Source organism: Polyodon spathula, chromosome 1 (assembly GCF_017654505.1).
Source record: "Polyodon spathula isolate WHYD16114869_AA chromosome 1, ASM1765450v1, whole genome shotgun sequence".
NCBI lineage: Eukaryota > Metazoa > Chordata > Actinopteri > Acipenseriformes > Polyodontidae > Polyodon > Polyodon spathula.
This window is the reverse complement of record NC_054534.1, coordinates 23587274-23615228: the sequence shown is the minus strand read 5'-3', so window position 1 is coordinate 23615228 and position 27955 is coordinate 23587274. Positions and strand designations below refer to the sequence as shown.

The following is a 27955-nucleotide window of genomic DNA, read 5'->3' as shown; positions in this document are numbered from 1 at the left end:
AGGGGTGCTGTGGGTGTGGCAGCAGCCCCTTGGCTTTGCATGGCTTCCATCATATACAGGGTGTACAGTTTTGTTCAATGACTTTCACCACCCCCACTTTAAAAATGGTTCCAGTGCCACTGAGTAAAATTAGAAAGCTTTAGCCTTTACGCTCAGCAAAGTCTCTGTCCCATGTGGTGAGGAACTTCTTGGTCGAGCAGAAATGGTGTCCCTTTCTTCCTAAGCAGTATCTCTGGCTCCTGTAATATCCAAATGACTTAACAGATTCTTACAAAAAGACAATAAGACAACTATAATCACAATATAAATAGTGATATACAGTTTACATCCCACAGCAGTGCAATTACTTTTATTTATTTATTTATATCCAAAGCATCCAAACACAATAAATGTTGTTCTAATTCAGTATTTTGGTCAGGTTGGAGTAATTTTTTAGAACCTACCCAGTTTGCTGACTACTAACTGCAAATGTACAATTAAAACACATTCTAGTAATTATTAAGTATGAATTTGATATAATAAACAAAAGTATTAAAAAAAACACACACACACACACAATATTCGATGCCACCATTGTTTTACATGTTTGCATTGTACAAATACGGTACATTTCCCACACTGGGATTTCCAGTCTTAGTACTGTACTGTCTTAGGTGGAAAAACTTTGAAAACATGACAAGTTTACTTTGGAATATAAACGTCATGTCATTAGAAATTCAGTCATCGAAAAAAACATACCAGCACGATTTTTAAATGCAAAAATCTAAGTTTAAACCAACGTGATTTTTTTTTTTTTTTTTTTTTTAAACAGACAGTAAGTTAAAAACTTACTTAAATGAGCGCATGCTCCCATGCTAGTTCCCCTTCCTGTCGCATTCAAATGTAAAACAGACGCAGGCCAGGCTGCTCCAGACAGTGAAAAATTACTCGCTATTAGCAGGAAAGGTGATTCCAGCGCGCCAACCAATTGAATTGGTGAGCTCACAATCTGGCAAAAAGAAGGGGAGGGTTCGGCTGTGGAATCTATCGGGGTTGCTTGCAAACGGAGGCTGAGACTGGGGTGAGCGGGAGAAGAAATAAACTAATATATATATATATATATATAATATCTATATCTATAGATATATATCTATATATAAGAGTAAGTGGGTATTCGCTGTGATTTATACTAAATATTAAACCAGTGTCCTTAGTGAGCTTTCCGACTCACTTGTGAAGGCGGATCTTCCTGTTTCGCTCATGTGTGTGTGTGTGTGTGTGTGTGTGTGTGTGTGTGTGTGTGTGTGTGTGGTGTGTGAGTGTGGTTCTGTGGAAAAGGGGGTTGTTTATATAGTTTTGTGTTTATTTGAAATGTGTTTCATGTCAGGGAGTACAGTCCTTCCTTTGTTCGACTGCGCCGTTCTGCTGGTTTCTGCTGCTGCGGGGTTTGTAAATAGTGGAGCAACATGGCTGACATTGACGCTGCTGCTACTGCTGCTGTAAAAACAAAACAAAAAAAAACACTGGGTGCTGTTGCAGGCGGTGGTGATTTGTATAACTTTTTTTCATATATAGCTTTTTAACAATTCTGTATTCTATATTTTCTGTCCACTTAATGCAAACCATTAATTAACCAGTCAGTTTCCATATTTTAAGTATGTCCCTCTAGAAAAGCTGTAGGTAAGCATACTTGAGATTTAGTATTTTTGTTGGTATTTTTTTTTTTTTTTTGCAGCAAAAACGTTGGCAGACAGATGCTTGAGTGTGAGGAAGTTCAGCAAGCATTATTTTGAATATGTGTCCTTTAAAAAATAATACACTATTGGCAAAACTATCATTTAGGGACATGTTTTAATGTGACAAGATTTGTATTCAAACAAAGTGAAAAAATAACACGAGTGGTATATTTTTATTAACCCATAAGTAGCAACAATTAGAAGAAAGCATAAACACAAGAGTATAGTGTGGTACCAATAACATTTTTTTATAATTTGGTAGTCAAACACTAATGTAATGCTCAAGCTAAAGGTCAAATTAGGTACAGTAAATCATAACTTCTGATTTGATTTTTAACCATTTAGTTATTTTTGTACAGGTGCACGAGCCATGCATGCATTTTTTTCAGCGTTTGGTGAATTTTGACATATTGGTAAGATGGTGACATGAAAGCTAGCATTTGTGTTGCAGGTGAGGAGGTGCTGTCAAACAGTAGAACAACCAAAGTCCACATTCTTGGAACCCTCCTTGGCAACATGTTTCTCATACTGTTGCCAAATGTATGAAGTTACCAAAGTGCTAAACACAACTGCTTCACTAATGCTTTTGTTTTTGCAGACTGATGAACACATATGTGAGGACATTTTGCATGCCCCATTTTTGCATAAAATTCCTATTTTGCCCATAGTATGATATGTTGACCCCACAGATATACAAACGGATATGTAGTTTTATTGTACTTAAAGTGGGGGGGGATTATGAATATAGATTTGGCAGTTTTAAACTATTTGCCTAAATGTTGCCCCATAGTTTTAGGATTTGTATTTTTATTAATTTTTTTTTTTTTTTTTTTTTTTTTTTTTTTTTTTTTTATTTAGGAAGGTTTTTCAATAGTTGTCTACTGTTGACAGTATGATAAAACCCCTTTGGGTTACGGTTGACGGGGTACATCTCTTCTGTAAAGTAGATCTAAATTCTTAGAGGAGTGGGGTTAGGTATTGCTGCACATTTAATGATATAATATAGTATCCACTTATTAGTTTTATTTGATATGCTGGTGGTATACAAAATAGATATCAAATAGGATGAGGTTACTTAAGTTTCTTGATTCAATCCATTTTAAGTATGTTTGAGAAGCAGTCATAGAAATGATACATTTTAGCTAGGACAGTGCTGTTCATAACTACGATTGTGATATTGAAGAACTACTGCTTGCTGTGCATTTCATTACACTTCACTAGCCTACTGTTCACATGCCAGGCAACTAATTCTCTACTTTTTCATATAGTTGCAACTAAAACGAAACACTCGAAGGTACAAAAGTTTTGTGTGGTTAGTAATATTCAAATCATCTGAATTTGATGTCCTGTAATCAGGTGACTGTTACATGATTTAAGCAATCAAGAAATCTGAGGTAAAGCATCAAACCTGAATTCCATGACCGAGCCACTTGAACAATACAATTCAATTAAGTTTAAACCAACTATTTATTTTTTAGAAATCCCTCTGCACAGGCATGTCACGAAATATACTGTAACTCGCTGTGTTTATATGCATAAATACAATACTGATTGCTGAAACCTGGAAACTGTAGAATACATGTGAACACGTTGATCTATGGCAGTTTTTAAATTTATACTGAACATGTGTCATGGCACAGAGGCTGCTTATACTGCAAGTACTGTTTGTTGTTGTTTTTGTGGAGACTAGTAATGTAGAGACCTTGACGGTGGAAAGCAAAAAAGATTTGACCTGGCCTGCAGGTTTGTGAGAATAATAATAATAATAATAATAATTATAATAATAATAATATGGTGAATACGTGCGTGTGCGGGGGTTGCACGAACTCCAACCTGCCAGGGCATCGGGTTCATGCCTTTCGAGGGGAAAAGAGCACTGTATTTTACTCCTGGGTGCGGTTTGTGGAAGTCAAAAGAGAGGACTTCACTGCGCAATTCGTTCACCAAAACAATTCTGTTGTTTGTGGCGCGCACTTTATTGACGGTGATTATCTTGAGGTTTTATAGGAAACCACCATGAACACACAAAGGTGTGTGTGTGTGTGTGTGTATGTGTTGGGTTTGCGCCAAAAAAGTTAAATTTTAGTTTAGTCAGACCACAAAACCTTTTGCCACATGGCTACAGAATCTCCCAAGTTTTTATTTTTGCATACTTCAAATAGGATTCAAGGTGGGCTTTCTTGAGTAATGGCTTCCATTTTGCCACCCTACTATACAGACCAGATTTGTGGAGTGCTTGGGATATTGTTGTCATGTGCACACTTTGACCATTCTTGGCCATAAAAGCCTGTAGCTCTTGGCAAGTTGCATTGGCCTCTTGGTAGCCTATCTGATCAGTCTCCTTCTTGCACAGTCATACAGTTTGGAGGAACGGCCTGATCTAGTCAGGGTTTTGGTGGTGCCATACACCTTCTATTATTAAAAATTGTCTTGACCGTGCTCCAAGGGATATTCAAGGCTGTAGATTTTTTTTTTATATCCATCCCCTGATCTGTGCCTTTCAACAACTTTTGTCCCAGAGTTATTTTGAAAGCGCCTTGGTGATCATGGTTGAGTCTTTGCTTTGAAATGCACTACTCAGGAGAGGGAACCTACAGGAACGGTTGAATTTATCCTGGAATTATTTGAATCACTATAATTTAACACAGGTGGATGCCACTTAACTTGGTGTTTTGTTACACCTGAGCTAATTTAGGATTGCTATTCCAAGGGGGGTGGACACTTATCCAACCAAGCTCTTTGTGTATCTGTTTTTATTTTTAGTTAATTTTCTACAAATTTCTAGAATTTTTTTTTTAACTTGGAAGTTGTGGGGTAGAATGTGTTGATAAATTATATATATATAATATATATATATATATATATATATATATATATATATATATATATATATATATATGTATATGTGTGTGTATATATATATATATATATATATATATATATATATATATATATATATATATATATATATATATATATATATATATATATATATATATATATATATATATATATATACACAGTACTGTGCAAAAGTTTTAGGCAGGTGTGAAAAAATGCTGTAAAGTAAGAATGCTTTCAAAAATAGACTTGTTAATAGTTTATATTTATCAATTAACAAAATGCAAAGTGAGTGAACAGAAGAAAAATCTACATCAAATCAATATTTGGTGTGACCACCCTTTGCCTTCAAAACAGCATCAATTCTTCTAGGTACACTTGCACACAGTTTTTGAAGGAACTCGGCAGGTAGGTTGGCCCAAACATCTTGGAGAACTAACCACAGTTCTTCTGTGGATTTAGGCAGCCTCAGTTGCTTCTCTCTCTTCATGTAATCCCAGACAGACTCAATGATGTTGAGATCAGGGCTCTGTGGGGGCCATACCATCACTTCCAGGACTCCTTGTTCTTCTTTACGCTGAAGATAGTTCTTAATGACTTTCGCTGTATGTTTGGGGTCGTTGTCATGCTGCAGAATAAATTTGGGGCCAATCAGATGCCTCCCTGATGGTATTGCATGATGGATAAATGTCTCCCTGTACTTCTCAGCATTGAGGAGACCATTAATTCTGACCAAATCCCCAACTCCGTTTGCAGAAATGCAGCCCCAAACTTGCAAGGAACCTCCACCATGCTTCACTGTTGCCTGCAGACACTCATTCGTGTACCGCTGTCCAGCCCTTCGTCAAACAAACTGCCTTCTGCTACAGCCAAATATTTCAAATTTTGACTCATCAGTCCAGAGCACCTGCTGCCATTTTTCTGCACCCCAGTTCCTGTGTTTTCATGCATAGTTGAGTCGCTTGGGCTTGTTTCCACGTCGGAGGTATGGCGTTTTTGGCCGCAATTCTTCCATGAAGGCCACTTCTGACCAGACTTCTCCGGACAGTAGATGGGTGTACCAGGGTGCCACTGTTTTCTGCCAATTCTGAGCTGATGGCATTGCTGGACATCTTCTGATTGCGAAGGGAAGTAAGCATGATGTGTCTTTCATCTGCTGCAGTAAGTTTCCTTGGCCGATCACTGCGTCTACGGTCCTCAACGTTGCCCGATTCTTTGTGCTTCTTCAAAAGAGCTTGGACAGCCATCTGGAAACCCCTGTCTGCCTTGAAATTTCTGCCTGGGAGAGACCTTTCTGATGCAGTATAACTACCTTGTGTCTTGTTGCTGTGCTCAGTCTTGCTAGGGTGTATGACTTTTGACAGTAAACTGTCTTCAGCAACCTCACCTTGTCGGCTGAGTTTGGCTGTTCATCACCCAGTTTTATTCCTCTTACACAACTGTTTCTGTTTCAGTTAATAATTGTGTTTCAACCTACAAATAGAATTGATGATCATTAGCACCTGTTTGGTATAATTGTTTAATCATACACCTGACTATATGCCTACAAAATCCCAGACTTTGTGCAAGTGTACCTAGAAGAACTATGCTGTTTTGAAGGCAAAGGGTGGTCACACCAAATATGGATTTGATTTAGATTTTTCTTCTGTTCACTCACTTTGCATTTAGTTAATTGATAAATATAATCTATTAATGTTTCTGTTTTTGAAAGCATTCTTACTTTACAGCATTTTTTCACACCTGCCTAAAACTTTTGCACAGTACTGTATATATAATAAAATTAGCCCAAATATGAGAATAAGGCAAGGTTTTTGGTTTTTTTTCTAATGAAAATAAGATTTGAAAAATACAAAGTGCTAAAGTGCTTATTGTATACGGTGTACAGTAATGAAAATGGATAAATTAGCTGCAGTGATCATGTGGATAAGAGTGGATTGAAAAGGGGTCAAGTATCAAAGGGATTACAAAGAAGTTATGATGCAATTTTTAGGATCGCGGTTATCAGAAAAGCTGATTCATTCAGTAATTACAGTGCTGCTGAAAAATTTGTCACCAAACAACACAGGCAGGGACAAAGCAACTGCTATTGATTGCTGGCTCAGAGGAAATCGTTTTGTGGACTGTGGGTTGTCTGTTTCTTAATTTTGTTGCTTACCTAACGAGTAAGTAAGTTACAGTATTTCAGTTGCATTACTATTTGTGACAAACTTAGTCATAATATCGGCTCTCTTGAAATTATATCGAGACTTTAATGATAGTGTGTGTTTCATCGGGATACATAACATGTAAATAGTTATGACATTACCATATTGGAATATAAATCTCTATTTCTGGATCACAAAAACCTATCTGCATTTTACTGCACCAGAAAATTTGTACCACTGACGTAATGGTGAGTAAAGAAACGTTTATTGTTCCATATTCATTGCTGAAGTTGTCTTATCTGCTTTATATAATGCCATCTTATCGATCCTTATGTCTACTGTACAGTATTGAAATATTTGTAATTTTATCGTCTTTGAAAACATTTCAGTGTCGCTGTCAGTGGTCGGCTGTTCTATGGCAGTGTGTGGCCTATGATCACAGACACAAAATGGGTATTATAGGTCATAACAGACAATCGCTAAAACTAATTGCAGAGTATAGATAATGAAGCGTATATCCACAACTCTATTTCTTGTCGATCCCCATTTAGTTGCTGCCTCTGTTGATCAGTGGGATCCCGCTGCCTCGCCGCTGGTTAAAAAATGTAGGGTTGTGGCACCTGTTACCTAAAATCTTCTATGTTTTCAGCTGCATGTGTGTTTACCTTTTCATATGTAACTTCTGGTTTTCTTACATCCAGCATGATTTTTGAGTGGTGTGGCCATACACTAAACAAAATCCATCATGTCTTTGTTGTTTATTAATATTTAACGGCATAAGAACAGTTTTATTTCTGTTGATGAAATCTACACAGAAATGTATTGTTGTGTTTGAACTGCAAGATACCTTTTAAACAGTAGATGCCTTAGAAAGCTAGATATGGCATGCTGTACAGTGAATGAATGTTGTATTGTATCTGGGAGGTGGTGAAATATTGTTATTGTTTATTATTTCATATTCCTGCAATTTACTTTGTTTTCAGCTAGCTAGGCTGGGCCCCACCTCTTGGGATCATTAGGGTTTACGGGTGTAAAAGGGGTTTGGCCAGACCTGAGGAATTGCAGTCGCACACTGATCAACATAAATTTCTAGGTTTGGATGGCTTATCAGTCTCAATTAAATCTAAAATTATTCTCTGATGCAAAAGTACAATCGACATAAAATGTTTGACATATTTAAACTAATTTACATAACAATCACAACTTTTGAACTACTAACAGTTTATTTGATTATTTTAAAAATTTCCACGCATCATCTTTTGTTTACTGAACTGCCCAAATAATTTTATACAGTATACCGCCCAAATAAATGGGTAGTCAATAACATACAGTATTGTAGTTAGGGCTGCAACGAAGGGTGCATTTTGACCTTCGAAGGTTTGGAACACCGAAGGAAGGTTCGAATGTTAGATGGTACTAATTTGCATAATTTCATGGTGAAGTCACCATAGCTATTTGTTTATATTTTGATTGAAAATCCTATTTTACAGGTAATCCATATAAATGGAATAAAACGTTCACATGTAGTTTTAAAATGTTATATAGAACAGTAATCGTGTTTTTATGGAATTAAACAATCACTGTTTTATATATATATATATATATATATATATATATATATATATATATAGTATGTATGTGTGTGTGTATATATATATATATATATATGTAATGTATGTATGTGTGTGTATATATATATATATATATATAATATATATATATATATATATATATATAATGTATGTATGTATGTATGTATGTATGTATGTATGTATACGTGTGTGTGTGTGTGTGTGTATGCATGTATATATGTGCATTTAACAAAAAAGAATCCCAAACAGCAGAGGGGTTTCCCAGTTATTTCTTTCAGTACAGCTTACGCTATACAACGCTTTGCTGTCAAGATGGCTAATGAAGAAATTAAAGTTTTGGCACTGGATAACATAAGCTGGAGGGGGGAGGGGCGGACAGTGCTTAGTTTGAGATTAAAATTATTAGTGTTGGCGTATATTTTGTATGTTTCAAATCTATTCTACCATAGCACTTTTCTTACACTGTCTTTTACACTAGGTATTCGGTACATATTTTACTGAACCACTACAATCATACCCCACCTCCACCCCCACCCCCCCGTGCTTTGGGTACTATACCCTGTTCCATACATGGCAGTGGCGCCATATACACTTGCTACATATAACGATTTGGTAGTGGATTTTAATATAACAACTTTTGTTTACATGATATACAAATCCAATGATCTAATTTTTGCATGCGAGTGACATTTAATATGTGATTTATATTAGATTTATAAGACTGACTTTTTTTAAGTCAGTGTTTGTCCAGCGTAGGCTTTTCTGAGTAGCTGTAAAATTCCTAGTTATACCCAGACTTTTCTCGTCTTTCCTTCTTTTCGATCCACTTGATCGTTCTCATTTTGCTGTGATGCACCAAGATCGCCATCATGACTTTAAATTTCATATTTGTTGGCCCCCAACACGTTACCTGTATAGAAGCAACAGCAGCTTACTTCAACCATCCATTTTAAATAATGTCTGCAACACTAATCAGGCCTGATATATACAATATTCACGCAGATCAAGCTTTGACTAGCTGGGCGTGCCCAGATTTGGTACTGCAGTGAGATATTGGGAGTAGCGTTTAGGGAAAAAAAATGAAAATCTGTGCATTTGTAGTAGAAATTTATAATTTAATACTTTATTCAGTTTGTTTTTTGTTGATCTATAGATATAATTGGAACCAGTATGAAGAGGAGCAGTGAGCGGAGGTAGGATCGGCAATGATGCCTGCAACCAGAATAGAGGTACAGTATGAAGTGTTGGATGAACCTGTCCACATGGCGAAGAGGTTGTTACTAGTCTCTGTGACTGTGTGTAAAGATGTAAAGCTCCCAGGGACACTACATCATTCTGCATATTTAGGTGACCTCTGCTGTTATTTGTAGCTGTAATTTCTGTGGTTGATGGAGTTTACCAGTGGTGCAGGTCAGTGCATGCTCTCACTGCCTGTCTTAAGGTCTCCACACTCCAAATACGATGCAATTAAAAAAATCAATAAATAAATTGGTTACGAGACATTTTCTCAGCAACATGATCATACACACCAGAATCAACACAGAGGCGATGTGACAAGTTTCAAAACTGCCAGATTTGTGCAACTGTTCGAAATTGCTATTGACAAATGGCCCAACAGTTAATTGGAAATTTTTGAAGAGAACAAGAAAACGAAGGACCCAAATCTACCTGATCCGCTAAACCTGGGAAGTTGCGGCCTGCATGTTGTACATGGGAGTTTGCAAAAGGGAGAAGCAGAATCTGGTTGGGAGACAAACTCTGAGCTCTTTGGCAGCTCTTCCGCTACACATCTTCCAGAAGCAAAAGGTCATACACATCATTTAAATAATGCAAAAAGAAGCAGATGAGATGGCAGAAAGGGTTGAAAAGAAGCAGGACTCTCCTCACAAGTCCAATGCCTACCGAAAATGTGGCTGAACAAATACTGAGGTAATTGACCTTGACAAGACCCTCTCTGAGTTGTGAGTCAAAGGTTTCAATAGAAAGATAGTGTGGTTTCAGATTTGAAGCAGTCATCAAAGAGTGAAGAGCAGTTGTCTTATTTATTGTTTTATTTATTTTTTTGTTCAATAACTGGCATACAGTACCACAGAAAACAGGGACATTTTAAGGCACATTTCTGTTGACAAAATCAAAAATCAGTCTAAATGATAACCAGGGTTGGGGAAAAATAAAAAACAAATAAGTAGTCTTGACCTGAAGTAGTCAGTGACTGAGAGCAAGTAATTGAACTGTATGCTGTCAATCTGTTCAATAAATAGTTAAAAGGAACTATTTTCATCTGTGTTGTCTTTACACTGTCCCGTCCTTTCCAGTGTGGTCAGAAAAATTTGCCACAAGCTATTCCATATGAGATTTTTATAAATATATATAAAGTAGGCTACATGAACAGAAAGGGGGGCATTGAGAAAACCTGTGTGAGGGTGGGGTATATAGTGTGATGACACTGAGATTATTTTGACTGTTGCATCCGGAGATGTATTAGATCATTGTTTGTGTTTGTACCTGCAAAACATCCTTTGGAAAGTTCTGGAAAATGAGTTCTTAAAGAGTGGGAACCCTGTATGTGCGTAACCTTCGGTGCGCTGGCGCCCCAAAATGAATGGGACTGAGTTTTAAGAGTTAAAGCTAAAGTCACCGCTTGCAAAGCAACACCCAGATAGACTTAATATCTTTTTTTTTTTTTTTTTTTTTTTTCTCAAAACTGTTTACTTACTGCAGTGTACTGAGCTTCTATAATGCTTAAGGATAGCGGCCAAGAATCACGTACGAATAAAGAGAATAAAGTCTTGCAGCATTTAAAATATCCAGCACTACTTTTATTTTATTTATTTATTTATTTATTTATTTATTTATTTTAACCACAACTACTCAGAATGTGGCTGATAGTGCTTTCGTCACTGACACCCACCTCCTTAGAGATTGTTTTAGCATTTCAGGCATTCTATATTGGGTGAAAAATTTAGTAACTTGGTGTCTTCAAATATCTCTAGCTTTTCAGGCGTTTACAGGCCCTAGACTGAGAGTAGGCCACTTTGACCTTTGACCTTTCCCCTTTGAAAAATGCAGTCCATGGTTCATAGTACCCACCCTAATTTCAAGTGGCATAATCCCTTTGGAGCCCAAGGTAATGTTGCTGCATGACATAAAAACAAGTGCCTGAAGTTTATTTAGTCTCTCCTGTACCATGTGGTTTCAAAACACTCCTCCAAACATAGGGCTGGCTGAGAGAGACAGCAGGGACAGTAGTACAGTGTATCCCTCCGCATGCCCTTGCGGAAAACACAAACGGCTCCTTTTTTGTGGCTTGGCTTTTTTCTCGGATTGTGGCAGTATCCGTATAAAATATCGTTCACTAAGTCTTGCTACTGTTTCCACTCTTTCAGTCTCTGGCATTTGTTGTGCATCAAACAGAAGGCTTGAGATCACAGAGGTCTGAAAGTCCAGAAAAGTGAGCCGATTCTCTGGAGCCGTACTGTACACTACATGGCTGTTGTACAAATAAATCTGGACCATGTACATGTCAAGCTTCTTGTACATGCATGCAGTGGTCTTCCTAACAGCATTGTACGGCTCCAGCATCTGGTCCAGCTTATCCGTGCCTCCCGTGTTTTGATCGTAGTCCGCGACACACACATCAGCTTGTTTGTGTGCATGCCTGTACCTTGCACAGGAACTGCTATTGTTCCCTCATCATGGATGGTGGTGAGGAGGTACACATCCTTTATTTATCTGTATATTTCATTGGCAGCAGTTCCTCACAGTGTAGAGTGCTGATTTCGTCACGCCTCTGTTTCTTGGTTACCAATTGATGAGGAAATCCCTTCCTGTTTGGTCTTATGCTGTAAGCCATTGTTATGGATGTGTACAAGGCCTTAAACAGAGGGATTCTTGTGTAGAAATTATCTATGTACAAATGGTAGCCCAGGTTTAGGAGGGGAAAAAACATTTCCCACATGATTCTCTGAGTGGTTTGGAACCATGGGGGGCAGCCAGACGGGTCAATCTGAGAACACTGAACCGATGACTGTACCCATTGGAGCTCTCGCAGAGTTTCTATAATTTAATCCCATACTGATCAAAATAAAACCTCCACTGCCCAGTACAAATTCGAAGAAAAAAAAATGCAATAATAAAATGTATACCTTGTACAAATAGGGAGGAAATAAATTGTAAAGCCAAGTTCTTTATCACTAATTGTGTGTGTGTGTATATATATAATTACACACACACACACATGCATAGTTGCTTTTTCAAAGAGCATTTCATTGAATTTCTGTTAGAGCTGGAATTTTGGCATTTTCAGATGATTTAAACTTTAAGCCAACAGTACATGTTATATGTATATGTATATTAGTTTAATCTCCAGTACCAGTCAGGATACAAAGTCATATTATTACTTTTACAGGAACCTGGGATTGAACCTTGTTTCGGCAGCTCCTTGAAAATCCATCTGTACATCTAGCATCCTCCTTGGGAAACGCTACTGTATGCAGCCTGTCTGCATGTTGGATTAAAGAAAATTAGCTTTCTCTTGCTGTAGTCTCCTCACAATATTGGTTATTATTGATATTTCACCCTAGTCTGGCAGCTTTGCTGCTCATCTAAACACAGATGAATGAAGACCCCATTCGGGAAGACATCAGGCCAGAGATCCAGAGCTGATGCAGGTAGGCACTCTTTTTGTGTGTGTCTTGAAAACTAATTCAATAGTGGAACACGACAGCTCCAGATCAAAATAAGCAAGTTGAAATGTTGCAATTCTGGTATGAATGAGGCTAAACAAGGAAAGAAAACTGGTCAGACATTACTGTTCATAAAAGTACAGATGGGTGATCAATTTTGAGTTGTGGTAGTCTTAAGGAATGTGGGCAGGGCAGCTTTCTTAGCCCAGTTTTTAAAGACATTTGTTGGTTTAAGCCTCAAGTATTCGACAGTATTCTGTCTTGACTATGGGCTTTCCATTTTACTGTAGTTGCTTTTAAGTTATTCCCAAGCTCATGGCTAGGGGTCACTACTACTCTGTTAACCCTGAGATCTGTGTTTTGAGATAGATAAAATACAGCTCTGGAAAAAATTGAGACCACTGCAAAATTATCAGTTTCTCTGGTTTTACTATTTATAGGTATGTGTCATTTAGAGCATTTATTTGCAGAAAATGACAACTGGTCAAAATAACAAAAAAGATGCAGTGTTGTCAGACCTCGAATAATGCAAAGAAAATAAGTTCATATTCATTTTTAAACAACACAATACTAATGTTTTAACTTAGGAAGAGTTCAGAAATCAATATTTGGTGGAATAACCCTGATTTTCAAGCACAGCTTTCATGTGTCTTGGCATGCTCTCCACCAGTCTTTCACATTGATGTTGGGTGACTTTATGCCACTCCTGGCGCAAAAATTCAAGCAGCTCGGCTTTGTTTGATGGCTTGTGACCATCCATCTTCCTCTTGATCACGTTCCAGAGGTTTTCAATGGGGTTCAGGTCTGGAGATTGGGCTGGCCATGACAGGGCCTTGATCTGGTGGTCCTCCATCCACACCTTGATTGACCTGGCTGTGTGGCATGGAGCATTGCCCTGCTGGAAAAACCAATCCTTAGAGTTGGGGAACATTGTCAGAGCAGAAGGAAGCAAGTTTTCTTCCAGGACAGCCTTGTACTTGGCTTGATTCATGCGTCCTTCACAAAGACAAATCTGCCTGATTCCAGCCTTGCTGAAGCACCCCCAGATGAGTTCAGTTTTCAGCTTTGCCCAACACCTGGTCGTCTGATGGTTAGACGGAGACCTGGAGAGGCCTACAAGCCACAGTGTCACGCACCCACTGTGAAAGTGGTGGAGGATCGGTGATGATCTGGGGGTGCTTCAGCATGGCTGGAATCAGGCAGCTTTGGCATGAATCAAGCCAAGTACAAGGTTGTCCTGGAAGAAAACTTGCTTCCTTCTGCTCTGACAATGTTCCCCAACTCTAAGGATTGGTTTTTCCAGCAGGACAATGCTCCATGCCACACAGCCAGGTCAATCAAGGTGTGGATGGAGGACCACCAGATCAAGGCCCTGTCATGGCCAGCCCAATCTCCAGACCTGAACCCCATTGAAAACCTCTGGAACGTGATCAAGAGGAAGATGGATGGTCACAAGCCATCACACAAAGCCGAGCTGCTTGAATTTTTGCGCCAGGAGTGGCATAAAGTCACCCAACATCAATGTGAAAGACTGGTGGAGAGCATGCCAAGACGCATGAAAGCTGTACTTGAAAATCAGGGTTATTCCACCAAATATTGATTTCTGAACTCTTCCTAAGTTAAAACATTAGTATTGTCTTGTTTAAAAATGATTGTGAACTTATTTTCTTTGCATTATTCAAGGTCTGACAACACTGCATCTTTTTTGTTATTTTGACCAGTTGTCATTTTCTGCAAATAAATGCTCTAAATGACAATATTTTTATTTGGAATTTGGGAGAATTGTTGTCAGTAGTTTATAGAATAAAACAAAAATGTTCATTTTACCCAAACACATACCTATAAATAGTAAAACCAGAGAAAATGATAATTTTGCACTGGTCTCTCAATTTTCTCCAGAGCTGTATGTTTACTGTAGGTTTTGTGATTCCATGTAGATTTAAGAAACCATTTAAGATAGTGACATCATATTTGCAGGTTTTTTTATAAACTGCATGCTAACAGTATAGCTGACCATGACATTGACCTGAAAACATTTGAGCTACTGTTTAATGCGCAGATGTATTCTTTTGATTTTCCATTTCTTCTAGTCCACTAAAAATGAACCCTTTCGCCACCAATTTTAATTTTTTTTTTTTTTTTTAAACAGTACAGTGTATGCATGAACATAGACAATGGCGACTACCCAAAGACCACAATGAAATCCAACATTCCTGATGGTAGCCGCGAGTTACAAGCAATCTGTATTACAGGACTGCCTAATATTCATCTTCAGTGTTTCAGGTGGCATGTTGTGCTATTTTGGCTCTCGCATTGCAGGCAAAGTGGCGTTGCTGTTCAATAAAAGCTAAGAAGGCCCCATTGAACAAACAATGCTGAGATATTTATATTTTGTGCCTAAAAACTGCCGTCTTTTGAACTGTGACCAAAATATTTATTTTATGTAATTTAGTTCCCTTCTCATTAATTCAGCCGGTGCCGAGGCCCAAATCTGATTTTTTGTTTTTGTTTAAGTTTTTGCTGCAATCGTGGAGTTCCATTGTGTTTCAGTGGGCCATTATACACTCACAACTACAGAGGCTCTCAAACGGAGGTTGAACAGACATGTTTAATTTCCCTCTCTGGATGTCGGATGCTGGTTGATCCTGTTTTGGAGTACAGATTGTGTTCTGTACATATTTAGAGGGGAACTCTCGACCGCACTACAAAGTAATTTCTCAATATTTTAAGTAATGTCATTTGTGTTATTTTGATAAAACTGCTTGTTAGCTGTTTTACAAACATTGCCTTCTTTTTCATGATGCTGTACTGGGTTATGTATACCCTTGGCACAGGTTCTGTGTCATGCTGATATACCTTGATATGGTGTGCAGTATTTTCACCCCTGGCATTCATATTTCTTCGATTTTAGGACACACAGGTGTTTCTGCAAGTATGATGAAGAAAAAGGGTTCCCACAAGTAAGTCGTGAACATTTTTTATTTTGCTGTGACAGTGTAATGGAATGCAGCTGAAAACCAATTTCAGCATGAAAATGCTACTGTGTTTTCCTATATAGTAAAAGGGTCATAATGTGGTGTTTGTCTGACTAAAGCTGTGTACTTTTGTACCATCTCAAAAGAATCATCATTCTTTTTACACCACGTTGACTACACCGTGTAATAATTTTTATTTATTTATTTATTTTTTGTTCCAGGGTAGTAAGTGTTATTTCCTAATTGCTTATGCCTCAAAAGTATTGAAATATCACTGTCCTGGTCACAAAAACAAAGTTTGTGGGGAATAATAGCCATTTTCTATACTTTTGAGGCATAAGCAATTAGGAAATAACACTTACTACCCAGGAACAAAAATTGTGTTACATAGTGCTATCTAAGTCAACAGTGTTGGTACAATAGAGAGATGTCCATAGATTAGACAGGGGGGGGGGATGATATATATAATAAGATAAATGTTCCAGCACTTTTTCATGAGAATGCCCTTATGTACTTTACCAATGACAGGAGATTTTATAATAAATATATAGTTAAAAATAAAGATTGCAAAATAAGTGGGACTTTCTGGTCACGTTTAGAGCTTGATAATCTTGTGAGCAGCAATGAAGTTTGAGAGGTTTAAAATACAGGTGAAGATGGAACTCTTAAATGATGATTTTCAGACACTTGCTTCAGAAAACTTTTGACACTGTCCAGTGCACTAGGAATGAGCATTGTTGCTGCTACATGTTTCTGTTATCCTGTCTAAAATCTGGGTTTTATCATTGAAAAGTGTGTGTGTGTTAAATAGAACAATGGGTGACAGTTTAAAATAATGGCCACAGAGTCATATGAAAATCATTAGTTTCAAAGGATTGCACTTTTTTTTTTTTTTTTTTTTTTTTTTTAAATCATCTTTTGTAGTCCTGAAGATAAATCAAATAAAAATGGGCACAGATTTAGTTTACGTGAAACACCACAGGAATATCAGCTAATGCATTGGGATTCATAGGAATTTGCAGCCATTATTTTAGTGTAACAGAACAGTGCAAAATGGACATTTTTACCTTGGGAACATTCTTCTAACTTGGCAGCAGAAAGGTTAATTTGACTAGAATTGATTGCACATGTGTGGGAGAGCACAAGGGCATCCACAAATTTTGCTTCAAACAAGTACTAAAAATTTCTAAGAGACACATTTCTTGCATATCACTACAAATAATATGGTATTTTATCAGATAGTCTTGATATATTTTGTTATGCCACATCCTATATTAACCACATTAAATATGTTGATGAATAAGTTGCTGGTGTGAAGAGTAAACAATTAAGAATGACAAGACCGTTTTCTTGGTCTGAAAAATACAAAACAGGACAGAATAGTCTTTGATGTTAACAGCCACAATGATTTAAAAAAAAAAAAAAAAAAAAAAAAAAAAGTGTTCAAACATAATTCTCACACCCTGTCAGCGTTCTGCTCTGTACACACGGGATGACACCCCACAGTGAAGTCAAGTCTTTTGTCTTAATAAATACGCGCTGTGTAAGTAGGCCTCCAAAACAAAAATAATTTTATGTTGCAACAAAGCTGGAAAGTAACGCAGGCATGAGAAAGCACTTCTGTGGCTTGTTCAGCAACCATGCTGCAAAGTAAAATTTGATTAAAGAAAAAACAACGAAAACTTGAGGATCTGATTAACTTTTCATGTCTGGTTAAGTTTGAATCAAAGCTCAGTTTGGGATTCTTGCGTGTTGGATTAAGAGTTGGTGTTGGATTAAGATCTTACTGTACAATGCACTAGTAAGACCTCATCTTGAATATTGTGTTCAGTTCTGGTCACCTCGCTATAAAAAAGATATTGCTGCTCTAGAAAGAGTGCAAAGAAGAGCGACCAGAATTATTCCGGGCTTAAAAGGCATGTCATATGCAGACAGGCTAAAAGAATTGAATCTGTTCAGTCTTGAACAAAGAAGACTACGTGGCGACCTAATTCAAGCATTCAAAATTCTAAAAGGTATTGACGGTGTCGACCCAAGGGACTTTTTCAGCCTGAAAAAAGAAACAAGGACCAGGGGTCACAAATGGAGTTTAGAAAAAGGGGCATTCAGAACAGAAAATAGGAGACACTTTTTTACACAGAGAATTGTGAGGGTCTGGAATCAACTCCCCAGTAATGTTGTTGAAGCTGACACCCTGGGATCCTTCAAGAAGCTGCTTGATGAGATTTTGGGATCAATAAGCTACTAACAACCAAACGAGCAAGATGGGCCGAATGGCCTCCTCTCGTTTGTAAACTTTCTTATGTTCTTATGTTCTTAAGAGTTGGTGCACTTTAAAGGAGTATTGTCAGATTGATTTGGAATAAGTTTGGGATTTTTGCTTTTTGTATGGCGTTTTTAATTCTTGAACGAATAGGATAAAGCAAAGGCAGAATGCTGCATACATGTGACAAACAGGTGCATATAATTCTACTTGTATTCACAATCTCATCTCATTAACTTACTGCAACAGTTTATCTTTCATTTTGATTGTCCTTTCACTGAGATTAACCCCGCGATATAAAGAATACAAGGCTTGAACACCAACAGGTTTGTTATAGCAAGGGTGTAGTGTATAAAGCATGTGAGAGGATTGTAACAACCTACTTTCCATAAATAATGCACTCCATTGGCCTATATTAGACTACATTGTGTGTATACTGCTAAGAAATGTTTAGTCTGTCCTCGGTACTTATAAAACATTCACACTTCAGATATGTAGAAATAAAAAAGAATAATAGTTTGATAGACTTCTAAATGAAAGTTTTTCAAAATGTTGTTTTGACAATTTTGACAATTTTTTTTTTTTTTTTCTTTTCCTAACTGTGTCTTACTATTGTGTGTAGTTAAAATAGAAGTGGGCATGTTCTCTCTGATTACTAGGACATATCTACAGTGTCTGTTGAATAGAAAGTTAACAAATGGAAGAGAGTGAGTGACTTAAGAAATACAGTAGTGAGTATTATATAACTAGATAGTGATTTATCAAAACACAAAAGGCATAAAAATATCCCCATAAATGTGTGAAATAAAATGGATCCAAAGACTAGACAAGTGTGTGTGTTGCCATGGGAATAGAAAGCTATATTTAAAGAAATCGATCCTTGTCATCATGTACATATGAATCCGTGTTCCTACGTCATGACGCTCCCTAGTTGGCAGCTTTGTTTAAAAACAAACAACAGCTACCATCACTCCACGACAAGCACAGTACAACAGAGAAGAAATAGCAAATTCAAAATGAAGATGACAATGACGCGAACTTGGAAACAATGAGATTCAGTCCAGTAACGGAAGAATTTATGGAAACTTTTTGATAAGATCAAGAAAATGAAAATACAAGGGGGGAAAAAAGCACTCATATTTGCATTCAGTGTGAGAAACAAGAGAAATAAAATCACACAATGCAAAATATCAACTATATGTCTTATCTGAGTTTTTTTTTTTTTTGTTTTGTTTTTAAATATATTTTCCCTTCATTTTTACTCTCAAATAGGTTTCTGGCTAAGGAATGCCAAGTACAACACTACTTTTAATATTAGAATATTAAGTCTATACTATTCTATAGACTTCTTCACACAGTCTCTGGGATTTATTCTGCAATGGCTTTCCCTGTAAAATGATTGCACTCCACTTGCAATCTACAAAAAGTGTTTTGGCTTTAGAATTATTTGAATCTCTTGCAGCGCAGCATAGTAACAAGGAAGGAACAGTCTGAGGCAGTTGCTGTGAAAAAGAACTAAAGCCTGAAGCAGAAAAAGATAAAAATTCAGATACTTCTGGCATTGAATGTACAAATATGGGTATTCCCATGGACTATTGGTTTAAAATAAATAGTCAAGCACTATGTTTTTGCTTATCATTAATAAAAACACTTTGTAAATTGTGCTTAAAATAAAATGAGGTATGAAATTCAATTAATGTGAATACCATGTCAAATGCATTATTTTTTTTTTCTGTTTTAAATTGTATTGTTTAATTTCTACATTTGATACAGAAAGCATCGAAATAATGTGGGGCCAAGCAAGCCTGTTTCACAGCCCCGGCGGAATATTGTTGGGTGTAGAATACAACATGGTTGGAAAGAAGGAAGTGGACCTGTGACACAATGGAAGGGAACCGTTCTAGATCAGGTTCCAGTTAACCCCTCCCTCTACTTAATTAAATACGATGGATTTGACTGTGTCTATGGACTTGAGCTTCACAAAGATGACAGGGTTCAAGGTCTCGAGGTTCTGCCAGACCGAATAGGTAAGGTGTTTTATTTATTTATTTTAGTTTTTGTGGCGTTTTTTGCCAATGTTTTGGTATGGTTTGCCTTTAATACAGGTCAGTAGAACAGAAACAATCCAATTAAACAGGATCTTAAGACACTAGTCTAAGGTGGGAATTTTGCTTGCAGGTGACGGTCAAAATGAAATATTTATTTTGGAAGTTGTTTCACCTTTAATCTAACTACTGTACCATAAGATATTTGCAGAAATGATCCTGTCGATTTACTATTGTCTACTATATTGTATCATGTATTATGTATTATTACAGTAAGCCCACTTTTGCCATTTTCCTTATTTTAAGGTGAATTTCCTAACTTAAGTCCATTTTATTGTAAGCGCCATCTTTAAACTATATACACCCCCTTGAACTTTTTTCACATTTTGTTGTGTCAGTGCCTCATGCGTTTAAATAAGGATTGTTTTCCACTTCTCTACATAAAATACTCCACACTGTTAAGGGTAAAAAAAGTTTTTATTGAGAAAAAAATTAAATGTTAAAAATACAAAACTGAAAGATCATGATTGGATAAGTCTCCACCCTCCCGTGTTAATACTTGGTGGAAGCACCTTTGGCAGCAATTACAGCTGTGAGTCTGTTGGGATAGGTCTCTACCAATTTTGCACACCTGTTTGGCAATATTTTACCATTCTTCTTTACAAAACTGTCTGAAAGGTGAACTTCTGTCCCAGTTTCAGTTTTTGTTCTGTAGGCAGCATGTTTTCCTCAAGGACTTCTCTGTACTTTGCTCCATTCATTTTCCCTTCTATCCTGACAAGTGCCACAATCCCTGCCGATGAGAAACATCACCATAACATGATGCTGCCACCGCCATGCTTCACAGTAGGGATGATGTTCTTTGGGTGATGCGCTGTGTTGGGTTTGCACCAAAAATAACGCTTTGTGAAGTAACTTAAAAAAAAATGATTGTGATTAAGTAGATTCAAGAAAATGCACAGAGTCTTTTTCTTCAATCAGTTGCCAGGTTTATTGAAATATGCAGGGAGTCTGGTCCCAGGTACAGGACAAACAGAATACTCAACATTACAATGTTTGCATGACATTAAATACCCTTCTGTATAGATGGTCCACCTCCCCTTTCTCTGACACTTAACCAATGGTCAAGGTAATTTAATTTATTGTGTGAGTGTGTGTGTGTGTAGTCTAGTGTGACAACCTCTGAACTCAGTGCTTTCTTCACACTCCTGGAGACAACAGGTCCATACATCTGCCTTTTGTTATCTTCTTGCGACCCCCTTTGATCCTAGTGGCATTATCTCTTTCGATCTCTCTGAAGTCTTTAGAGCCTGTTCCCTTCTAGTCCACAGTATTGTTATCTCGTTAGCTTGCAGTCAATGTTGGGCAAGAGCTTGTAGACGCAACGTCTCTATCAGTGGTTAGCAGTACATGCAATTTGAACCAAACAGTCTGCTATCTGCAATATTAGTCTCTTTTCAGAAAAGAACACCAGTATAGCTCTGCGAGTCCACATGCATAGCAAACTGCTAATCAATTCTCAATCCATGTTTTCCAACACTTTGCATTTAGGCCAAAAAGTTACATTTTAGTTTTGTCAGACCACAAGACTTTTTGTCACATGGCTACAGAATCTGTACACAAAAAGATTAAAAAATCTTATTTTCAGGACGTTTCAGGCAAAAGTCCTTCAGCTGTTTAAAAAGAAAAGTAAACAGTGTAGAAAACTTGTTGTTGTTCAAGAATTGTAATTATACAAAAATGATGTGAATGGTGTCATGATTATTAGAATAGAGTGTTCATTCCCAGTGGTTCCAAAGTTCCCAGTTTGAAGATAAACTCTTGCTCGGAAACAAAAGGAACAACATTTGTTCCATAGCACTGATTGATTACACAGACTGTGATGTCTTCAGCAGTGTGATCATCACTTTTGAAGTGATAGGCTACTGGAAATGCAGTGATATTAATGTGAGTGCTTCTTAAGTGTTCTACAAACCGGTCTGCTAATTTCCAGTAGACTGTCCCTTTTAAATGTACAAGTAAAACGTTCATGAATGTTGAGTTGAATGAAGATTTAATGCCTTTAATCTGTGTTTCAGAATGAATGTATTTACATGTCGCTCTCTCTCTCTCGCGCGCTCTCTCTCTCTCTCTCTATATATATATATATATATATATATATATATATATATATATATATATATATATATATATATATATATATATATATATATATATATACACATACACACACACATATATATATATATACATATATATACATACACACACACACACATACACACACACACAGTGCCTATAGGAAGTATTCACCCCCCTTGGTAGTTTGCACAGATTGCTGTGTTACAACCTGAAATCTTGGTGCATTTAAATGGGATTTTTTCCCCCTGTGATTTACACAACCTACTCAACACTTTCAATGTGTGAAAAAAAAAAGGGGGGGGGGGGGGGGGGGTGAAAAAACAAATCAATTAAAAATAAAAACCTGAAAAGTCTTCATTAGATAAGCGTTCATTCCCTCTTGCTATGACACTCCTAAATAACTCGGGTGCAATCAGTTGCCTTCAGAATTCAAACAGAAAATTAAATGGAGTCCATCTGTGTGCAATAAAAGTGGTTTACATGATTTCAGATTAAATACACCTGTCCCTGTAAGGTCCCACTGTTGGGTAGTGCATTCAAAGCAAATATACTACCAAGGAGCTTTCAAAACAACTCTGGGATAAAGTGGAAAGGCACAGATCAGGTGAAAGGTATAAAAAGGTTTCAAAGGCATTGAGTATCCCTTGGAGCACAGTCAAGTCAATCATTAAGAAGTGGAAGGTATATGGCACCACCCAGAATTTGCTTAGAGCAGGCCATCCTACCAAACTGAGCAGCCGCGTAAGAAGGGTATTGGTCAGAGAAGCCACCAAGAGGCCAATGACAACTCTGAAAGACCTACAGTGTTTCATGGGAGAAACTGTCCATGTGTCAACAATAGCTGAAGCACTCTACAAATCTGGCCTGTATGGAAGAGTGGCAAGAAGGAATCCATTTCTGAAAAACGCCCATGTAAAATCCTGCTTGGAATTCGCAAAAAAGCATTTGGGAGACGCAAAAGATTCTGTGGTCCGATGAAACAAAAATGGAACTATTTGGCCTAATGCAAAGCATTGTGTCTGGCGCGGACCCAACCCAACACATCACATCACCCAGGTAACACCATCCCTACTGTGAAGCATGGTGATGGCAGCATCATGCCATGGGGATGCTTGTCAGGGTAGAGGGCAAAATGAATGGTGCTAAATACAGGCAAATCCTTGAGAGGATGTTCCAAAATTCGTATTTGACCCAATGTAAAAACTGTAGCAGATGAAGTGTTGTGTTCTTACTGCAAAAGCAAGTCTGAAACGTCATATAAATTGAACAAACTGCATATAAATGGTGTATTTGTTTTCAGTCTTGTCAGATTTCCCCAAGACAAAATTGATGAGTATTGATACAGAGAAATGTAGAGGTTCTAAAGTTCTTTTTGGCAAGCCAGTTTGCCTTGGTTGAGAATGAATGTCACTGATATTGCTTAATATGATTATTTTTACAGCCTCTTCTCGAATCAGTGATGCACACCTTGCAGATACAATGATTGGCAAAGCTGTGGAGCACATGTTTGAAACAGAAGACGGATCAAAAGATGAATGGAGGGGCATGGTTCTAGCCCGGGCTCCAATTATGAACACATGGTTTTATATCACTTATGAAAAGGATCCTGTTTTATACATGTACCAACTCCTAGATGATTATAAAGAGGGTGACCTGCGGATAATGCCAGACTCCAGTAATTATGCATTTTACTCTTTTTTTTTTTTTTTTGTAATGCATATGCTATACTCTGTACATTGTGGTTTTATAAATAAGCAGTTAACAAAAGATAAGAATTATGTTCTTACATTGTCTGCTGATAGCTTATTTGTAACTGGTAATGATCCATTAAGCTGTCCAGTAACAGATTGAAAAAGGTGGACCGTTAATTAAATTGTATAAATGTTTATGTTCCACACTAGCAGTAGAAGGTAAGGCTAAGGTTTAAAACCCTGAGGCCAAAGCTGGGATCATCAGTTTGAAATAGTGAGTGAACCTTCTTTCCATTTTATAGATGACACCCCTCCTGCTGAGCGAGAGCCTGGAGAGGTTGTTGACAGTCTTGTGGGGAAGCAAGTGGAATATGCCAAAGAAGATGGCTCTAAAAGGACTGGCATGGTCATCCATCAGGTGGAAGCCAAACCATCGGTTTATTTCATCAAGTTTGATGACGATTTCCACATTTATGTCTATGATTTGGTAAAAACATCTTAGGCTTACTTAAAAGAAGACACAAAAAAAACTTTGCCAAATGTTTTGAACTTTTTCTCTGGACAACTTGAGGGGACAAAATGGATATTTTGCTTTCCAGGCTCATAGTAGCATGCTGTTTCCGCCAGCCCACAATCCCTGCCATCCATCCAGCTTAGTGTTGTTTCTTTCCTTTTTTTTTAATTTTTTTTTATTTATTTTTTTGGCGGGGCGGGGGCAGGGGGGAGGGCAATGCCCAACATGATGATGTTAAACACATAGGACAGAGGAACATGCCCCAGGAGGATGCAGTCTTCACACATTGTTCTAAGATAAGAAGTTAATTCTTCAGGATGTATCTGTACAAGATAAACCACTCCAAGAACAGAAAGTAGACCGAAAATAACCAGACAGCAACAGTTTTCGCAGTAAGTTTTGGAGAATTTATTCTGGCAAATCTAGAGAAACCTTTTAGTTTTTGTTAATTATGATTTCAGTTTTGTTTTGTTTTTTCTCTTGCTAAAACTTTTTTTTAATCTATTAAAAATGTCACTTTTTTAAAATATGATTGTTTGACATTTAAATCCACATCCTTAAAGGATTAAAAATATCTAATGTGGAAGCTTGCAATCTGTATTTGTTAAACTCATTTTAAGAATGCAAACACACTTCCATATAAATAATTTAATAACTTAAGTTTGTTACATCAGTTTAAATTATTTGCAGATGTAATATTTTTGCCTTAATTCACCTTAATCTTGAATTGAGAGAATACCTTTTTTTGTCTTTACAAAAAAATTCAGTGCAGTTCTGTTTTAAATTAATGATAATAATAATAATAATAATAATAATATCACCAATATCATAACATCAGACCAATCTGGAAGGTTCATTTCTAGTATGTATTCAGTGTAATTTGCACCATTCTATTTCTGAAAGTTACAAAAAAGTGTAATAAAAGGGGTATACATTAAATAATTCCACATATCTTGCCTGTCATTTCCATTTGGTCATTGTTAGATACATTTGAAATTATTAGAGATGCAGTTTTGAAACATGCACATTATAGCAAACCTGTATCACAAAAGTTGGTACCACACTGGATTAAAGAAAGCTGCTTGTATTCCTTGCTTCAAGACAGCTTCCCTTCCCAGGTCAGTGTTTCATCATCAGGGTATGTAACATCAAGAATGCCTGCAAGTATGGCATGAAAACTGCTTTCCTTAACCTAGTATGGTGCTGGATATCATTTAAGTACTGGTTTTAGTTTAACAAGTGTTCTTTTAAAACTGTTTGGTCCCCGTTTTTAGTTTTTGAACCCACAAAAAAATGCACTCAAATCTATAATAGTTTTAGCTTTTATTTATTTTATATATATATATATATATATATATATATATATATATATATATATATATATATATATATATATATATATATATATATATATATATAAATAAATAAATAATTATAGTAATAAACGTATTTGTAAAAACATGCGGGACGCCCAAACTACATATCTGATATTCTTTAGCAAATACAGAATCTCCGGGTGCCCCACAGAATTGAGTGTCCGTTTATTATCATTTGCGCATTTTGGAATCGGCTGTTTATGACCCTTTTTCTGTTTTGCCGGATTACCATTTGAGCCTTAAGCAGTATGCCTCATTGCTGTGTTGAATAGTAAATAAACATTGCAGTATTGGTACAGTAGTATCATTTTTCAGTGCATTCCCATCATGTTGTATTTAACATGGGTAATCAAAGGCAGGTAAATTGATTCTCATGAACATTTATAAAGCACTAAATATCCATGTTGTAAATGCGATTCATTGTGTTCATGACAGTGTTCAATCTTGCAATTCGTCCTCTGCATCCTGCCGTTCTCTCTAGTTACTTTTTTTTGGGGGGGGGGGGGGGGGGGGGGGGTGGTATGGGTATTATTATTATTTTTTATTTTTTATGACACTTTAAATACTTGTGTGTACATCTCCAACCTGAGCCTTTTGAGATGAAGCTCAATGTTATTCATAGCATTTAAGTGGATATTAAGCAACAGAACAACTTTAATGGTTAAGTTTCAGAATAATACTTGAAACAAAGCCTGCTTGAGTTAAGGTATGAGAATATTTGCAGTCCATTGTGAGAGCTATTACTGTATTGATGTGCAAGTATTACAATATTTAAACAGTACTTATTTTACAAAGCAAAGTTCTTTGTAGTCACTTAACCCGACCTCCTTGTTATGCTGCTTCTTGCTTATTGTACAGTAAATATAAATGGATCCTGCTGAGGTATACCTTCAGTCACTCCTGGATACTAAATATCTGTTTCTAGTGACAACTGATTTATTTAGTATATGGAATTTTGTAATCCCTGTCCATCTGCTTTGGGCTCAGGTTTGTGATCTGTATGCAGTTCTTGTGTTACCTGGGTAACTAAATGCAAGTCCCTTGTTGCAGGGATTCCATGTTACTTTCTGGAAGTCTTGGGGCTTTTAAAAGTGCAAGTCTAAAATATATATGTATATGTATAGAATTATTGGCCTTTTTCATTTACCTACTGTAGCATTGTTGTACTGTGTTTGATGTCCGGTCCATGTTGGAAGCTTTTAAATACAGACAATTATGTTTGCATGCTTAGTTCAGGTAGCGCAGTTAATGTAACTAGTGAGTTGCATGTTAAGCAGGATTATTATTTGTTTTTTGTTTAATTTACTTTTATTTATGTCCTTTTATATCTTTATCGTGCTGTTTTTTTTTTAAGATTCTTGGTAGGATCAAATGCACTGATGATGCAAGCAGAGTGCCAACTAAGGCCAGTGGTATGTGTGTGTGTCATGCAGCATTTGAGGGACCATAGATGTTCACTGATACTGGTAGTATGAAAAAAAAAAAAACTTGTGTGTTCTTTTGAGTGCCAAAATCAAAAAGACAATACTGAAATAGTCGAACAAGAATTACGTAAAAAAAAATAAAAATCATTTTTTAGTTTTAAATTACATATCAGAATAAATTACTGCTTTTTTTTTTTTAATAACGTCCAAAAATGAAAGAGTGGCAAAAGATATCCCAATATGGTTCCTTTTAAGATGCTGTTTGTTTTTTGTTTTTTTGTTGGTGTAATTACAGTAAATACAGTGCAGTTTAATGGTTACAGATACATGTGGAGTTCGATGTTCTCTTTTGCGTATAGATAAATGGCTTCTATTTGGCCTTTTTTTGTTTGTTTTAACAATGTAGATAGTTCATGTCCTTTGCATTTAGCAATATAAACACACACAAAAAAAAAAAAAAAAAAAAAAAACAATTCTATAAGTATTTTTTTTTTTTTTTTTTTTTTTTTTGTTTAAAGAATTATGATGTAACTTTATCCTTATAACAT

The 27955-nt window shown here is 36.7% G+C and overlaps 1 protein-coding gene across 4 annotated transcripts; it reads left to right on the top strand.

The window, feature by feature from the left end:
* Positions 1–878: 878 nt before the first annotated feature.
* Positions 879–25931, top strand: spinb (spindlin b). 4 transcript variants are annotated; one of them, XM_041250353.1, is made up of 8 exons: positions 879–1060; positions 9446–9521; positions 12701–12962; positions 15492–15686; positions 15889–15937; positions 19989–20242; positions 23844–24077; positions 24396–25931. In XM_041250353.1, exons 5-8 carry the CDS (start codon positions 15912–15914, stop codon positions 24593–24595), a joined length of 714 nt encoding a protein of 237 aa, XP_041106287.1. In that variant the 5' UTR covers positions 879–1060; positions 9446–9521; positions 12701–12962; positions 15492–15686; positions 15889–15911; the 3' UTR covers positions 24596–25931. The 4 variants fall into 4 exon arrangements, with proteins under 4 accessions (XP_041106287.1, XP_041106278.1, XP_041106270.1 ...); XM_041250344.1 differs by having other exon boundaries at positions 15127–15686; XM_041250336.1 differs by lacking the exon at positions 15492–15686 and having other exon boundaries at positions 12876–12962.
* The last annotated feature ends 2024 nt before the right edge of the window (positions 25932–27955 follow it).

What these genes read in the sequence shown, in the direction of transcription:
- spinb (XM_041250336.1), top strand. Translation starts at nt 12,911, where the DNA reads ATGAAGACCCCATTCGGGAAGACATCAGGCCAGAGATCCAGAGCTGAT. An exon ending in GGTTCTGCCAGACCGAATAG is followed by an intron (nt 20,243 to 23,843) that starts GTAAGGTGTTTT and finishes TTATTTTTACAG; the next exon opens with CCTCTTCTCGAATCAGTGAT. An exon ending in GCGGATAATGCCAGACTCCA is followed by an intron (nt 24,078 to 24,395) that starts GTAATTATGCAT and finishes TCCATTTTATAG; the next exon opens with ATGACACCCCTCCTGCTGAG.